Raw genomic sequence first — 18,434 nt, 5'->3', positions numbered from 1 at the left:
TTATTATCCTTCTCTCTCACTCTCTGTTAATCCCAATCTTTCAATCTCTCGCTATTTCTCTCCCAATCCCAATCTCTTTATGCGTGTCTCCCATTTCTAGATATCTTGATCATGTTATCCCACCCTTCATATCCAACCTCGTCTCTGCCATCCTTCACTCTTGCTTCACCATGCTGCATGTCGCTCGATGTTGGCGAGAAGGTAAAGATTCAGAGAGAAAGACTTGGATGGCCCATCAAATTCTTATATAATTCTTGGCCATCATCTAAACAATCGAAGGCAAATTCTGGGCAGACATCTATGCCCAAAGACCTAAGAAACTGTACAATCTACGATCACGACGTTCAATTTTTTATTGTCACTAGCAGATGGGCACTAATCAACGGCAAAGAGTTTGAGGAGCTCCGACCACTGACGATCAAAGGGATGCATGTGGCCCAAAGAGTGAGTACAATTCTAAATCAATTTCACTTCCAGTCTGCTACAAAATGCAGATTTATTTTCGCGTGTACAACGAGTATTAAAAATTCAGATGATAGGATCGCGTGTGGACCATCAAATCTATATTTTAATTTCCCTTTCAAATTTTATTTGGTAAACTCGTTGTTCCGAGGTGGATAAGGATATTAAAGAATAAGATAGCCTCATGGAGTCATTTATTTACCAAATTTATTTTAAAATTCAAACAAAATCCTGTAAAATAATCCGAATTCCGGGGTATATTTACCGTGCTTAAGTAATTATCATTGTTTATGTTATTATTATATCTTAGAATTAATCAATTATAGTTCATATCAAATTATTTTAGTTCCAGATATCCTTTGTTTGTATGAATCAGATGATATCATTCATCCATAGAGATCCGTGTTGAGAAATGGCCTTCTCACCTCACTGTAAGGTATTTCGTGAAAAAGGTCAGGAAAGCCCCTAAATCAGATTCCACATTATTTCAATCAACCATTTGGGAAACTTTTATCTTCCGAGAATTGGATACCCGAATCACCGACAAAGGGATGAAGAATTTGAAGAACTTGACGTCCATCAAAGTCGCTTCCTCCCAGTCCATCGTTCAAACAAGGCCACACATTCTTTCAGTTTGTGCTTGATAGCTACGTGCCCAGAACCCTGAGATTAGGAACGTAGTTCCGAAATTAAAATCTGAAATTTTCTTATCCAATGATAATTAAACGGTACAGAGTCTCACCTTGACCGTCGCAAACGTCAGATTATTTGCGTATGTCCTCGTAAATCTGAAATATTATTTCAAATTAAAACATCTCTGCAATAGAACATCGCTAGACATGAAAATAGAGACGAGGACTGATTTCAAGCGCTGACCCTGCAACTTGGCCTTCAACCAACCATGGCCGCCAATTGTCAATGATGGAGAAGTTGAAGGATCTTATCCATGCTTTGTGCCCCGGAAGTTTATGAGTGGATCATGGTCACCGCTAAGGAAATTAAATGGGTGATTAAACGGGGCCAGGGAAACGAAAGGGTTAATTAAATGAGGATTTACCTGTATACGAGAGATGGAAAGCCCCTCGCGGTGACACTCAGATGATACAGAATTGCACTGGGAATATCTTGTATGTATTTGTTCTTCAGATAGTAGCGGCATCTGTTAAAGCCACCGGTGCATTCCTGCTCAAAAGATTGCGGCAACAACATTTAGACGTCTTTTCTGCTTGACATGCTTCATTCAACTCTTTGCATTCAAACCTTGGACACCCCAAGTGCTTCTCGAACGGCATTATTTTCTGCCCAGAGTTTGATCGGCAAGAACTTGTAATCCTGTAGAATCGTTATTCATTTAATGACCAGGGTAAATCTCGTGTTCAAGAGAAGTCAGAGGATAACACATGCAAGAAAATGATTTACCGGGCATCCTTCGTGCACGGAAAGAGGCAAAGAGACATGGTTTCTGCCTTGGGCTCTCAGACTTCTTCCTCCGGAAGATGGCCGCCCAAACTCTACCGACTCCAAGTCACAATTAGGTTCTAGAATATCTCTACTATTCAGTCCAGCTAACATCTGCGTTTAAGAGAGGCTAATCAGAGGATTGAATCTCTATCTATTCATAATAGGCACTGGGAGCGAAATATCCTCAGACATTTTGAACTTCATCAAGGCACTTCCGGCAGTCAGCGTTTTGCGGAGTAGCAAAATCCTAACCGCAGTTATCCGCGGCAGCCTATGAACATAGAAGGGACATGGACGGAATGACTATGATATATAAAATAATAGCGATTCATAATCATGCAAACTCTAGTTTACCCTGAACTGCTCGTCCGATATCAGCCCCATTCCATGATAAAATAGAACTCTCCATCCAACGTCGAAACGGCTATCGGAGGTGACAGGGTTACCGGCTATGTATCCCTGAAATGTTGAATTCATGAGCACCCTTACAACTGACCAGCCGATGAAGTATTACTGTTCTGATTTTACCCACTTTGAGATTGACGAAGGGCTCTTCTCCCACCTCGTTTCCTGGAAAATAGACTTAAACGTTATGGTCTCAACTAGTTGGAACCAAACGAGATATGCTCTACCTTTGATCACTAAATCGACAACGAGGGGCGTCATCTTCCCTCCGTACGAGTCGCCCGCGATATAAAAGTGATTGGAATTATACTCGGGATGATCCAACAGCCACTGCATAAGAACATAGTTTAGAACCCAGAATAAAATGGAGATGGTTTGATCTCGGGGGAAAACCTTCCTGATAAACGCGTTCAGATGGCTGGCTGCTTTGGTGTCCGACCATTCATTTTTCTCGTCCGCCTTGGAGTAGGAATATCCAGCGCCTGCGGGCGAGTCGATGAATATGATGTTGCTAATCTGTTAAAAAATGGGAATTATTACTTGGTAAGGTTTATGTCTGGAGATTGCTCCAATAAATAGCTAGTGCAATGACTTGATGAATATGCATCTGGAAAACGTCACGGTGAAAAGCTGTGCGGCAGTCCCTTTCTTTACCGTCGTCCTTTCTCCATATTTCTTTTGGATCTTCTGCTCAGCTCTCTACAAGCCTACACGCAGAAAGATGAAGAGTCTTACGATACCTTTGAAAACGAGACACTACGATAGCTCAAAGTTGGGAGCTTCAAGGACTCATAATTATCAGCATCGAACAGTAGAGGACCTACGAAACAAGATCATTTCGTGAGAAAATATCAAAACCACGCGATTTATGACAAAGAAGAAACCGTTGCTTGACCCATTCTTTCCAGTGCACTGAGGCCTGTGCAGCCGGGGCCTCCAGTCATCCAGAAAATGAGCGGATCGACGGCAGGGCTTCTTTCGGACTTGACAAAGTAGTAGAACAGATTTACTTCCTTCAATTCGTCCACCGCAACGTACCTATTATCAAATTATGCAAATTCATAATGGCATCAGTTTGAAAATGGCATGAAGATTAGATAATTTCATTGAACTTCGTACCCCGTTTCCATATTTCAAAAGGAAGGGTACCGTTGAACCCCGGAAGCATGGTCACTATTGTCTTCCCCAGAGCAGAGGACAGCGAGCAGACGAGCACCAAAATGATTGCCCATGGAGATCCCATGGTCATCAAGAGGAAGAACGGATGTAAGAGGAAAAGATGTATGTTGTCACAGAAGGATAGCGAACAGCTGATATAGAACACAAGCAAGCATTAATTTTATAGGCATCCTTTCCCCCACGTTTACCTGCTCGTGGACCAAAAACATGGATCGCGCTCCCTTATGAGTCATGAGTCATATACCTTTACTGCCAGGTGATGACGTGGAGTTCATCGTGGCTGCCAGGTGGATCTCCGGCCAGATTTTGACCTGGCAGAACCCACCTGGCAGCCACGCTGGATTCTACATCACCGGGATATGTCGACCTGCCAAGGGTTTTCCCATAAGAGAGAGAGAGGCATTCTAGAGAGAGAGAAGGAGAGAGAGGAGAGAGACATTTTAGAGAGAGAAAGAGAGGTGTTCTAGAGAACAATGCCTCTCTCTCTAGAGCACCTCTCTTCTCTCTCTAGAACCTCTCTCTCTCTCCTTCTCTCACTCTCTCTCTTGCATGCCTCTCTCTCTCTCTCTCTTTCTCTCTAGAACCTCTCTCTCTCCTTCTCTCACTCTCTCTCTTGCACGCCTCTCTCTCTCTTTCTCTCTAGAATGCCTCTCTCTCTCTCTCTTATCGAAAAACCCTTGACAGGTTCTAGAGAGAGGAAGAGAGGTGTTCTAGAGATAGGAGAGACAGGTTCTAGAGAGAGAAAGATAGGTGTTCTAAAGAGAGAAAGAGAGGTGTTCTAGAGAACAACGCCTCTCTCTCTAGAAAACCTCTCTTTCCCTCTCTAGAACCCCTCTCTCTCTAGCCTGCCTCTCTCTCTCTTATCGAAAAACCCTTAGCAGGTCGACATATCCCAGTGATGACGTGGAATCCAGCGTGGCTGCCAGGTGGGTTCCGCCAGGTCAAAATCTGGCCGGAGATCCACCTGGCAGCCACGATGGACTCCACATCATCACCAGGATATATCGCAGATGACTTAGTGAGTTTGGGATATACCGTGGCAAAAAAAAGCTAAGGTTAACTCGCAGACTTTGGACACGGTTTGGGATGTACCGTGCTATTAACCCAATAAGATATTTATTACAGGTGAGGGAGAGACGTTGGAGAAAAGTTAATTCAGAAGTTGTACAGAAGAGAGAGAGAGAGATATAGAGATAGAGAGAGAGAGAGCGAGATAGAGAGAGAGAGGGAGAGAGAGAGAGGGAGAAAGAGAGAGAGAGAGGGGGAGAGAGAGAGGGAGAAAGAGAGGGAGAGAGAGAGGGCGAGAGAGAGGGGGGGAGAGAGAGAGGGAGAAAGAGAGGGAGAGAGAGAGGGCGAGAGAGAGGGGGGGAGAGAGAGAGGGAGAGAGAGAGGGAGGGAGAGAGAGGGAGAGAGAGAGAGAGGGAGAAAGAGAAAGAGAGTTAAAGAGGGAAGAGTATGGTGGAATGGTCAACAATAGTGGGCAGTTAAGAAGGTGATATGCGACAGTAAGAAAGAGAAGAAGTGGAGAAGAAAAGTCAAAGAAAGTAGTTGAGAACGGAGAGAGAAAAAGAAAGTTACGGGGGAAGAAAAGAAAAGAAAAAGAAACGAGAGAAGAAGAGAGAGAAGAGAGAGGGAACCATTTCGCATCACTTTCTCTTTATGTCTCTCTTTATAACTCTTTCCCCCCCTCTCTCTTTCTCACACCCTCCCTCGCTCTCGCTTTCTGGCTCTCTGTGTCCTCTGACTCGCACCTTCTCTCATTCTGTTTCTCTTCCTCCATCTACAAGACCTCTATCTTTTTCTCGGTCTCTCTCTCTCCACAAGAGCTTTCTATCCATTGGCCTCTCTCTCTGCCTGAGACGACCCAATTGGCATCAAGAGGAAGAACAGATGGAAGAGGGAAGGGGGAGCCTACCGACAAAAGGATATAGAACAGCTATTTTAGAACGCCATAATGTATTAATTAATAGGAATTCTTATTTCTCGCGCTTCACTTGCGTACAAACCAAAAACATTGATTCCACTCCCTTAAAGTCAATGACTACTTAAGGTATTTACAACCATTATTGAAATAGATGGCAACTGTGGATAAGATTGGTCATCCACCGTAAAAGTTGTCCAGATTGTGGTCACGTTAATCTTTTTGTCATTGTTGATATGTATTACTGGAGCACCCTTTGCCGACCAGATAAAAATGGAATAGTATGTCCATTTCACGAAACAATTGTGCCTTGAATGCAATCGCAATGAAATACTCTCTCTCTCTCTCTCCATTCTCACGATGGGTCTCTCTTTCTCTCTCTCTCTCTCGCTCTCTCTCTCTCTCTAAGATGTTTTAATTTTATTAGAGGGGCCCGCTCTCAATGCTTGTTTGGGGTAGAGACCAAAGAGAGAGAAAGCAGGGCCGTCCTTATCATGGGAGAGAATAAAATAGTATCTTGAATTCTTTAAATCATAAATGTTAAAAATAAATAATCGCCAGATTTTGAAAAACTTCAAAAATCAACAAAAAGGATAAACCTGTATAGAGAGAGAAGAGAAAGAAAGCATGGCCATTATCATCATGGGAGAGAATAAAAAAATCCCATCTTCAGCCACTCAGACGAACCACACAGAACTAAAGCTCATAGACGGACAACGTAGAAGAAAACAAATAAAGGCTGTCTTGTTTGGGTTACATGCCGGGGGTAGCATTGACGACGAGTGACGAAACACCCCTCACTTGGTCCCTTTACAACAACGTCACCCATTCCTTCTTCGCCTTCAAGCTTCTCGCCGAGGGCACATAAAGCAAAACTCTCTAATTCAGATCCCACAAAAGGAAATATTTGGCTGCCACGATAACAAAAATTATTCGAAAAAAATCAACCTATAATACTATGACTTGTATCGTTTGTAGTTTGTCTTGATTTGGCGAATGTTTCTCACTCATGGTAGAGGATTTTCCTTGGCCGCCAACGGAGGAAGGCGGGCCGAGAGAGGATCTTGATAATTCAATATGAAGATGCACCTAGTGTCTTGGCGGCGACGCAGTTGCACTGTCGCTCATCTTCGGTGGCCCCAATGGACAACAAATGGCAGCAGACGAAGCAGAAGCTATTTTTTTGGAAGGAAGAAGCTAACGGAGATAGCGCCCTTGTAGGGAAATATGAGATTTTAGAGAGAAAGAGAGAGGAGGGGGAATTCCCATGGAGAAGTTGCTTGCCTTGTTACCCATGAAGCCCATGGTGCCGCATTGCGATGGTGGAGAAGCTCAAATTTCGGAGATCCTTCTTGGATGTTTCCTCTCAAGCATACGATCAGAAGGATTCCCACCATCTACCGCGTCATCGCGATGAAGAACTCCTCATCCTAGCCCTCTTTAATAGGGTGCATCTGCTGCCCTGACGACGAATATGATGATGATGATGATGATCATGATGATGATGATTGGTTCAAGGAAGCGCGGATAACGGAACGGCTTCCTAGAAGCTGAAATTAAAGGGATGTTAGTTTTGGAGGATTTCAGTGATGATAAGGGAGTGAGAGAGTTCGAGGGCGTACTTGAGAACATAGAAGCTCTTCTTCTACTACCTCCTACCTGAGATCTCCTATTTGAAAACCTCTCTATAAACAATGTTAGTCATAGTCAGTCGGGTCGCACAGCCATCGCAGAACACGATTACTCCTTGAGCGATCCACGTCCTTGAGAGAGCAATGTGGAGTTGGCTGTGAGTGAAAAGTGGGTTCAGTAGATATAACGCCACTGTGTCGAGACTCTTACCTTGGGATGATTTGTTAATCGTCATCACAAAGGTGAGTCGAATTGGGAATTGAAGGCACTTGAATCAAACCGAAGCCTCGAGTGAGACGTGTATAGTGCAATCCATGGTAGATGGACTTCACTGTAGAAATTTCCTTGTCTGAAAATCTGGCTTAGAGCATTATCTGGAAAAAGCCGTCCACTAGAAGCCTGGTCCCATTACATACACCTTGCAGTATGTTCAAGTTTTGGAGAAGGATCACCATGCATCTGATCTTCAGTGGGAGCTTGTGGAGTGGCATTGTCGCATCATCAATCGTGTTCAAGAACTCGATTGGGTAGAGGGATTCATTGTCAACTTCGCTAGGAAGAATTTCCTTGATGCTGTAGTACTCCATCAATTCACCTGGAAAGACGTCAAGCCCCATGTTGTTGACCTTGACCACATCATCGTTTAGAAGCATCAAAATCGTCATTGCTATCAACTGAGTTGTGCCATCTTCAAAGGTGCCATAAACCTGGGCACCCGGATCAAGCAGAGAGGGGACGTGCTGAATCTCAGCTGGAAGATGGACATCAGGGCCAACACGTCCTTCTTTGACGTCAAGTAAGAAATCATTCCACGCTTGTTGGTCGGGAAAATGTGAACATTGGTTCGAGGCGAAAAACAGATCAGTTGCGCCATACATTACTTCGGTTGAGGGACGAACATACGATCATTGAGCGTGAGCCTTTTTATATGACTGGAAGCATTTTTCTGAAGTCGGCTCCCGTCACGACGACCTTATCCTCAAAAGGAACACTTTCCAAACTTGCATTGATAATCTTCATCACATCTCAAATAGACTGATCGATCGTCGCATAAACGTGGAGGTGCATCATTGGAGCTTCGTCCACAATTATAATGCTTGCTGACTGAATTTGACAGGCAACTTTGGAGTCAAGTGGGATTTCACACATTGAGATGTGAGTGACAGGAATCGAAATCGTGAATGTCGAGTGCAATGTTTGCCCTCCTTTTATTAGAAGCGCCGCAATACCACTTCTTGTAGTCGATATGGCGTTGCGACGAGAGGCCTTGATCTGCACGATAATAGCCAAGTAGGGAAATGTCTTCCTAGATCCACTAGGCCCGTCAACAAAGAAGACCTTGGCCTCCTGAGCACATTTTGTCGACTCGATGGATTTTTATACTGCGTCGTACATTTGTCATGTTCTACATTCAGCATGCCTTGTGCCACGAAGATCACATGCACGATGTTGTTTCCTTGGCTTGGCCTGCATTTTGTATCTGTTTGTTGGATTTTGACGCCTTGGGGCAATGCTGGGAACGCTACAAGCGAAGATCTGTTGTGGTAGAGGATTGGCTCAAGCGCGTTCAACACTTTTTGCCGTATCGCTTCAATCACTTACGAAGTGCCATTCGTGAAATGGATTTCCTCCGACATGGCATCAAGGTATTTCTCAAGAAGCACTTCTGGTTGGGAGATGTCACAGGAGAGTAGCATCATCACAAAGAGCTCGCGAACTTGACGGGGAGAAGCAACGCTTGGCGCCAATGCAAGATCGTTGTCAAACTCTTCGTCGGAGTGGAGTAGGCCATGCGCTTGAGCAGCTCTTTGATATATGTCATAGAAAACACCATCAACGGTGTGCAAATCTTCATAACACGTCGTTCCTGGAACGTGATGAAGCATCAACTGGAGGTAGAATCGTGTATTGTCGTGAGGGCACACGAAGTGCACCCTTTCGATACACTACAGTCTCTGACATCGTGACCAACATCGAGTGGAATGGTTCCACGTGTAATAAGACGGGAAGTCATAGTACAACGTTCGTTTAGCTACTTCGTCTTCCGAATGCTCCCTGTTTTACCGCATCCACTCTGTGAGAGGCATGCATGCCAACTTGTCCATGATTTCACTAACCAGTTTTCCTTCAGCGTACACCACGGATTGCATATTCTTGTCGTGAACTTGGAGGCCGTACACACTTGGATAAATCTTCTACATGCTGAATTCACATATCCACCTAAAAGACTCCGATGCAGATAGATATCGGGCATCGAGATACAATTGGGATTCATCGCGTGACGAAGTGTCCTGAGCTGCACCAGCAATGACACCTTCTCTTGGAGCATCCTTCGAAGATACTCTTGCTTGAATGCGATCGTGGCCCTTGTAGACATACTTGTACAGGTACTTCACCGACTAGATGGAAGAGCAGATTTCCATGTTGACGTGGCACTTGAACACCTTAGTCAAGTACTTGTTGTATGAAATAACCTAATGGTTCTCGATGAGATGCAAACCCTTCTGGATGGCAGTTATTATTCTGGCCCAAGTAGAGAGGGTACCCATTGTTGTTTACTTGTGTTAAGCCGATGAACTCATTGGGGAACTTCTTGGAGCTCTTTATGTCCTTTATACAGGGTCATCTTGGGTTTGCAGAACCGCAAGGGCAATGAATCATATGTGTCGCCGCACAGTCAAACAACTCCTTGTTGGTGGCATCTCGTAGCTCGGCACACACGATATTGTCAATGTCTTCATGTGTATTTGGCTTGTACGAATCATCTAGTATCCAGAGCATGTGTGCGTGTGGGGGACCATGCTTTTGAAACTTGACAACGCACACACGACCTTTTACTTTGCCGAATATTTTCTTGTTGATGATCAAATGGAGGAGCTCCTTTAGTTTCAACCAGAAAATGCGCCGGTAGAGGTCGAATTGATTTGGCGCCTTCTAGCCAGGTAGTAGAGCTTTTGTGATGTTGAGCTATTTTGGGTTGCAAGTTATCCTGATGAATAAATATGGGTTTCCCATCTTTCGTGTGGTGGCCATGACATCCTAGTACAGCCCTTGCATGTAGTGCGGGCCGCCGATGAAGGAGGGAGAATGATCATCCTCCCTACGGGTGCAGCAACATCGCCGGTGGGAATTTGATCAATCAACCCTCGGTAGAGGCTTGCACGCAACGTCACCTGGTTGCAACGAACCTAGTGCAAGCGAGATTCTTCAAGCTTGGTGTAAGCATCCACAACATATTCTTGAAACATCCAGCCAGAAAGATGAAGCCCTTCTGATGAGTCTCGAACCATGAAGTGGTAGGCATAAAACTAGTTCATCGTCAGCTTGATTCTTTCGTTTAGTTGCAGGTTCCACCCGAGACTACCATACGAAAAGCGCAGCACGAAATGGAGTGGATCATAATTTCTGTCGAGCTGATTCACGAACTGCAGGCCCCCACCACGTTTCTGAAGAACAATGTTGCACCTTCCATCTCCTTCTTTTCCGTTTCCAGCATAAGAACAACGAGTTCAGAGCCTGTGGGTTGATCACAATTGTGGTCGGGGACAAAAGGCTCGCCGAACCATTGCTCGAATTCTTGAGTGGATGCGGTGAGAAGCGCTTCTTCATTGTTCGCTTGAAACTCGCAAACAAAGAGATTGGCAACACTCAGATAGTAGTGGATCTTTTCAAGGATGCTGCAATGTATATCGGGAAAGATTGAGCTTTGTTGTTTGATCTGGTAGTCCATGTCATAGATGTATATTTGAGATCTTATGATAGGCGCCGCCTTGGATGCGGTACGTGTACACGTGACCATGGTTGTTGGCGAGGGCACGGTTGAAATTAACACTGCTGGACATGAAACCAAAAGCTGAATTGTAGGCTTGAAGATAATTTTGCTAGTGCTCTGCCTCCTCCGTCTTCCCCTTGAGTAGAGCAAGAAGGGGTGCTGGCGGGTTGGGAAACGCTGACAACGCAACCTCACCATCCTTGCAGCATAAGTGGAACATCGGGTTTTGCTAGCCGGAGCCAGGTTTGCGTTCTTGCATCCATATCTTTGATTGGTACGAAGCGCATGTTGCAATCAAACCTCCAAGATAGAGTGGTTGAACGTTTGCCACAATGCGGGCAGCTGCAAGGAGTGTCCTCACATCGGCTGATTTTGTCGATCGACGGTACACAATTCGCTCAGCTATACGGTTGCCATTAATAGCGGGCACAATTAGCGTCCGAATGCAACATGAAATCCTATTATTAGTAGTCGAGACTAGTAGTAGAGATAAATATTGAAAATAAAATATCCAAAATAACATAGGTAGATGTAATATTTCATTATTCATACTATAGAAGTGTAGAGGGGCATATAAAAAATAATTCTTATTTTTTACGCCCATTGTCTATATTCTATTCACAGTAAGATGGATTCCAGATTGAATTTTAAGAACAGATAATCAGATCTAAATTTCACAATAATCAATAGAAGTCTGATTGATTTTAAAGAACATATAAATTCATATCTTGAAAACGGATATCATAAGTAATCTGATGAATTATTGACGAATTAGAATAACCGATAAATCTAAACTATACAAATGAATTATCGATGCATATCATCATTCACGATTTTAGATTTTAAAATTTCAAAATCTGTGAAAATCATGAAAATCAAAAATCAAATAAACAAATAGATCTTAAATTAACAATCAAATTGGATTGTGAATTTAAAATTCGCAATCGTAGAAGAATCACAAATTACAATTTCCCCAGCTTTTAGAGAATGAAAATTTTGAATGCAAATTTTTTTTTCTACTTTTGAAATCATACTCAAATATGTTTTTCATTGATAGCGTGCTTAGGTTTCAAATCTTATACACAAATTTTAATTTATTTTAGATTTCATATTCAAATATGATTTCCATAGATTTCGTTAATAGAGTTTGAATCCAATATGGAATATAACATGTAAATTGAACAATCTTGAATCCAATACACAATATATTTTCATTATTCGAGCACAGATATCCGTAGATTTCAAAGATTTTATAAAATCTAAAATAGATTTAAAATTTTTGATTTCATATTGGATTTTCGTATACACAATTTTGATTCTGTATTCATAGACGTTGATTCAGAAGAATTCCGTAGATACTGTGGATCCAAAATTCCATAGATTTTTGTAGATCTGAAATTCACAATCGGATGAGATCCAGATTGAATTCAGCGAACTGATAATCATGTTTAAAGTTAACAGTAATCAAGAGATCTAAAATTCACAAACAGATTTAGATGAAATCAGATGAAATCTAGATTCAATTTAAAGAAAATAAGAAATTCATAATAATTAATAGATATAAAATTCACAATTAAATAAAAAAATCACATTAATTAGATGAATCAACATCTTAGACTGAACAATAGAAAGTCGTGTATTAAAAAAGGAAAAATGACTAAGAAATATGAGAAATAAATGGTAAGGTGATTCATTGTACAATATCTAAAGAAAAAGCGAGCCAAAGAAAGATGAGGGCATAGAAAATCATGCTTGAAAAATCAAAGGCTCATCAAACCGAAAAACAATTTCAGGAAAAAAGCAATTGGGATTTTCCCAACGCAAGCAAACACCAAAAAAATTAATCTCCTCCAATGAAAGATTACAGATTGATTGCATCGAGGGAGAAAGACACTGCGAGGCCAGAGAAAGATAACGAAAAAAAAAAACGAATAAAAGGCAAAGTGATCCATTGTACAATATCTAAAAAAAGAGTGCGCCAGAGAAAGATGAGGTCATAGAAAATTACACTGGAAAAATCAAAGACTCACCTCAACTGGAAAGTTACTACAGTACTATTATCAAACTTTAATTTAAGATAACTCAAGAAAACACACAAAAACAAAGATTATTCCAATCGCCAACCAATAATCATTTCAAAAAATGCAAGGGAACACAGAAAATGGAGTTTATTCCAAAGACGTTTGACGCGCGATCAGAGACGTTTGACGTGTGACAAATTTTGTACTTATTGGCTGCATGATTAGTGACTTAAACCATGCCACAAACAAATAAAAACTAAGGCATTCAATAGGAGCAAATAACAAAGGATTAGGGATTTTCAGTCGGTTATTCTTTCTCCCTCTTTCTCATGGTCTTTCTCTTACTCTACCTATCTGTTAATATTCCTCTCGCCCTCTCTATCTCCCTCTCTCTCTCTCTCAATTAATCTTCCTCTCGCTGTATCTTTCTTTCTTTCTCTTGGTCAATCTTCCTCTCGCTCTCTCTCTCTTTCAATTTCTCAGTCAATCGATTTTGAACAGCTTAGCACAATGTGGAATAACCGATTTCTGTGGCAACACCAGATCTGTGGCAACACCAACCAGGTTATTCCAGAGAGATAAAAAAGGAGAGAGAGCGAGAGGAGTGAAAAGAAATGAACAAGAGGGAGATGGAGAGGTAGAAGGAGGAGGAGAAGAGAAGATAAAATAGCGAAAGAGAATCTCTTATTCCATAACTCAAATAGATACATTCGTAGGCTATTTCTAGTGTTGTAACACAGGGGTAAAATAGGGAATGAAGCCAACAGGAGAAGTTATCGATCTGTAACCGTTTTGGCAACCGTTGTGAACTGAGTTTCATTCACAATGGTTCTTTTTCAATTCAAATACTTATTTTATTTTGTAATTCTTATATTAAGTGGGGTATGTGGCTCTCTCCTATTTGTTCATTATTAAGTGTATCCTGATTGGTCACTTTCTACAACGTTTTATACTAAGTGGGGTATGTGGCTGTCTCTTATTTGTTCGTTATTAAGTGCATCCTGATTGGTCGCATCTATTCTTATTATTATTTATTATTTCAATTTTTTTATCGATTTATCTCAGTTGACTCAGATTGGCTCTGAGTCGGGAAGCCTTTGTTTGACTCAGATAGGCCCTGAGTCATGAAGCCGTTATTCCTGAGTCGTGATGCATCCTTGTCTTCAACACCCCCCGTCAAGTTCAGCCGGGGAAGAAGGTTGAGCTTGCTCCTGATCCAGTCCAACCTATTCTTGGGTATGGGCTTGGTCAAAGCATCAGCGAGTTGATCCTTGCTGGAGACGAAGGAGATTTGGAGTTGTTTTGATGACACCTGTTCTCTAACAAAGTGGAAGTCGATTTCCACATGCTTCGTACTTGCATGGAAGACCGGATTAGCTGCCAGGTATGTTGCTCCAATATTGTCACAGTATAGAATTGGTGTTGGATCCAGTTGTAGTTTGAGTTCCTGCACAACAGATTTTAACCAGATAATTTCTGCCGCAGCATTAGCTAAGGCTTTGAATTCAGCCTTTGTGCTAGATCTTGCAACACTAGGTTGCTTCTTTGAGCTCCAGGATATGAGATTTTTTCCTAGATAAATGAGATAGCCACTGGTTGATCTTCGATCAGTTTGAGATCCTACCCAATCTGCATCACTATAAGCATTTAAACAAAGGTTAGAGTTTTTAAAGAACTTAAGACCAAAGTGAATAGTTCCCTTGATGTATCGTAGTAAATGTTGACGGAGAACGAGAGGAAGATTGACAGAGAGCGAGAGGGAGATTGACCGAGAAATTGAAAGAGAGAGAGAGTGAGAGGAAGATTGACCTGAAAAGTGAAAACTTCTCAAATAGCTTCACCTGCAAAGTGAAAAATACTTTGAAACCTGATAAGCGAAGGTGCAAGTTCAATCCAAACAGATGTTTTGATGTCGAATCCGATGCCACAACAGCAACTGTGGTTACTTTCAACGACAAAATTAAAATCAATAACTGTAATTTTTAAAAAAATCAAGAAAACTGCTAAAACACGGATCCTATCTTGATCAATTTCTGTTATTCTAATGCCACTGCCATCGGATTTTACACTTACAAACATGTAAAAGCGGTAAATTTCTCAGGCAAAACTTGCATAAACAGATTTCACCGTTAGAGAACGTAGATCGCCGAATTGATACTTTGCTTAGATCCCTCCATTGGTGAACTGCGATGCCAAATCCCCAAAATCTCTTCGCGAGAACTCGTTCTACTAAATGCAAGCAGATAAAATTAATATAAAATTTTCCAGTCGACCTCTCGATCCGGATGACATAATCCCGATGACCTCCCCATGACGTAATCCCCCGGCCTGAGCGTATCCCTAAACAACTGCTTCTCTCTCTTGTGTACGACGTAACCTCCCAAAAAAATGCTTCTCTCTCTCTCTCTCTCTCCTCTCTCACTCTCTTGTCAGCCAATCAGAGTCCACAAGGGTACATGAATGCCTATTGTAGTAGTAGAGTTGTCCATCCTTTCTCCGGTGTTGACCTGTGTGTCGACTCAAAACATGGATGGCTTTCCCTTACACTCTTGATGACTCAAGATCTTTACCAGCGTTATTGAAGTGGACGGGGAGACAGAATAAGATCATTAATACGCCATAAGAGTTGACCAGGCTGTACAGTCCTTATAATTGTGACGCTGATCTACCTGGCCTATGTTTGGAAAGCCTATCCGTCATAATTTAGTATGTTTATAAGTCCCTTTCACAAGAAATATGTTGCTTGACCGTGTTCCCGCGATTACAAGTCATTGACGATTGGATTGGCCTACAGCAAACTTGGCTGTGGGGACGGGACTGGATAGACTCATGAGATTACAAGTTCATTGTCTCTCTTTCTCTCGCACTCTCACTCTCCCCCCTCTCTTCCTTTGTTCCTCTCACCCTCCCTCGTTCTCGCTTTCTCCCTCTCTCTCTCTGTCTCTCTCTTCCTCTCAGTCTCTTTCTCATCTCCCCCCCTAGAAGACCTCTATCTCTCTCTCTCGGTCTCTCTCTCTCAACAAGAGATTTCTATCCATCAGTTTATCTTTCTGCCTCAACAATATTGAGGAGTCTTACTCGCCTCGTCATCCGCCGGGTCAAAGCTGTGGATTCAGCGAACTCGGCGTCTCAAGCAGTCAGCTCCGGGACCGTCTGATAGGGACTAAATGAAGATTAGTTAGTAAAATCCAATAAATGATATATACTCGTTAGATACTAGAAACAGGATTCAATATAAGTTCAAAGATAGAATATGATTAAATATAGATTGGATCAAATATAGATGGTCAGGTGATGGAGGACCATCTCGAGGATGATGCCGCGAAGACGAGGAGCCAGATTGAGGATGACGCGACAGGACGACGACAGCCACGCCGAGCAGCTCGTGCCGATGCTCGCCACCCGGGGTTTAAGTACTCTGGGTAAGTATGCATTTCCTTTTATGTTTGTTTTCTTATATTTCTGGATTTATGGATTGGGCCAGTGTTAGGCCCCGTCCTTCGTCATTTCCTTTTATTTTCATGCTTGTATTTGAATTTGTAAGGAGAGGCCGAACCACGTCTTGCGACGGTTCGTCCTCTCCCACGTTCTCTTGGCACCCATCCTGCCTATATAAGGGGATGGCATGCCCAAGGAACATTGGAAAATCATTGTTGAAAATTGAGTTGCAATTGATCTTCCCCCTATCGTAGTTATAGTGGAGGGGGTTTGGCTAGCCCCACCCCACGTCGAGATCACTACGTGGGTAGAGCCCACGTTTCTTCCGTCGAGATCACTCCGGGAGGATCGTACTGAAGCGTGCCGCCGAGATCACTCCGGCACGGGTTAAAGATTTTCAAGAAGTCGCTGTCCTTCAAGGCTGAGAAGAGTCTCCGTCGAGATCACTCCGGGAATTCTTGGAGGTTCCTGAACGTCATCGACGCTGCGACCAAGCTGGGTATCCGCTCCATCGAGGGAGCATTGTCCCGACCATCAAGAACCCGACGCCAGCCAGGTTCTTGATCCCCTGCCCCTCTTCTTCTACATCCACCCCTCCTTTCCCCATCGTTTCTGGATTCCCAACCGCCTCGTCTTACCTTTCTTGATCACCCACCCCCCTTTCCCCATTGTTTCTTGATTCCCAAGCGCCTCGTCTTGCCTTTCTTGATCGCCTACCCTCCTTTTCCCCATCGTTTCTTGATTCCCAACCGCCTCGTCTTGCCTTTCTTGATCATCCACCCTCCTTTCCCCATCGTTTCTTGATTCCCAACCGCCTCCTCTTGTCTTTCTTGATTGCCCACCTTTCCTTCCCCTTGATTTCTTGATTTCATGATTTCTTGATTTCTTGAATTCTTGATTTCTTGATTTCTTGATTTCTTGATCTCACCATATCTCCTTGATTCCCCTTCGTCCTCCCCTTCGCCCTCCCCTCGCCCTCATCTTTCTTGATTTCTTGATTCCCACCCTCTACGCCATAACCGATTACTTGGTTTTCTGCCCCACCCACACGACTATTCCCACGATACTTGGTTCGCTGTCTTGCCCGCCCCCACGACTACGCCGTGCGCCAGCCAAGCGCGCACCTTGTGCGCCCTCTGCTCTGACTCTTGCTGCACACCACCCGTGGACTCAGCTCTCTGCTGGTAGTTATGACCGCACCATTCGCACCCGGTTTCGTCCTCGTCAACGACACTCGTCCGCACGACCCGACACTAAGCATCCGCTCGACGACTTGGACGCCTTGGACTAAGCGATACAAAGGTCAGTCTCGTCTCCCCTCCATAAACTCCAGTATTATTATCTTCGACAATCTCGTCTTCCCCTATCGTGTCTGCTACCGTGATATTCTCGAACATCATCGGATAGGACTAGCCACTTTGTCGAGCGTAGGGATTCTTGTGGTAGACGGATTGTCATCCGACTTGGACACCGAACGCTCCAGGGCTGTTAGACGCCCCTCACTTAGTAGACGTCTAGTAGGTCCAGCGGGTTATTGGGAGTTTGATCTTAGGATCACTCCTCTCTCGTTGATCGGTACAGCCGACGTCGCTATCCGTCTAGTCCTTATCTGCTCATTCGTATTTTCTCATCATTCGGCTTACATCCCTTACATTCGCATCATAACCCTGTGACATGAAACGCGCCGATCGATCCCGGTCGTCGTCATTTCACATCATCAGGACTAAAGGATAGGGAGTTATACCAGTCAGGATTAAGTTTTGATATATCTGTTATATATGATGGGTCCAATGGCACAGATCAACGGCTGTGATCGGTGCACCCAAATCGTTATAACAGTCAGGATTAAATACACAAGTCTGTTATAAAAGACGGGTATACATCACTGATTAACTTCTGTGATCGGTGCACCCAAATTGTTACAACGGTCAAGATTAAGAACCGTATTTAAAATCTTGTATATTCGTTATGATAGTTTACAATGGAATAAACAGAAATTACCTATACTTATGAGTATAAATACACAACCAATGTTACACAAATAATTTGCGCGTTAATACAACGATCTTGATCTACTTGTGTGTGTCTTCTTGCCCCTTCTTTCTCTCTTCATTCTCCCCTCTTCACTTTTCTTCATTCTGTT

The 18,434-nt window shown here is 43.0% G+C and overlaps 1 protein-coding gene and 1 pseudogene across 1 annotated transcript; both read right to left on the bottom strand.

Moving 5' to 3' along the window:
- Positions 1–1,041: 1,041 nt before the first annotated feature.
- Positions 1,042–3,560, bottom strand: LOC144711387 (serine carboxypeptidase-like 11; annotated as a pseudogene).
- A 3,862-nt stretch (positions 3,561–7,422) lies between these two features.
- Positions 7,423–7,938, bottom strand: LOC144711386 (uncharacterized). The gene has a single exon (XM_078585374.1). It carries the CDS (start codon positions 7,936–7,938, stop codon positions 7,423–7,425), a length of 516 nt encoding a protein of 171 aa, XP_078441500.1.
- Between the last annotated feature and the right edge of the window lie 10,496 nt (positions 7,939–18,434).

Source organism: Wolffia australiana, chromosome 13 (genome assembly GCF_029677425.1).
Source record: "Wolffia australiana isolate 7733 chromosome 13, ASM2967742v1".
In the NCBI taxonomy this organism is placed as follows: domain Eukaryota; kingdom Viridiplantae; phylum Streptophyta; class Magnoliopsida; order Alismatales; family Araceae; genus Wolffia; species Wolffia australiana.
The sequence above is the reverse complement of the archived record's forward strand: the minus strand, read 5'-3'. Positions and strand labels throughout refer to the sequence as shown.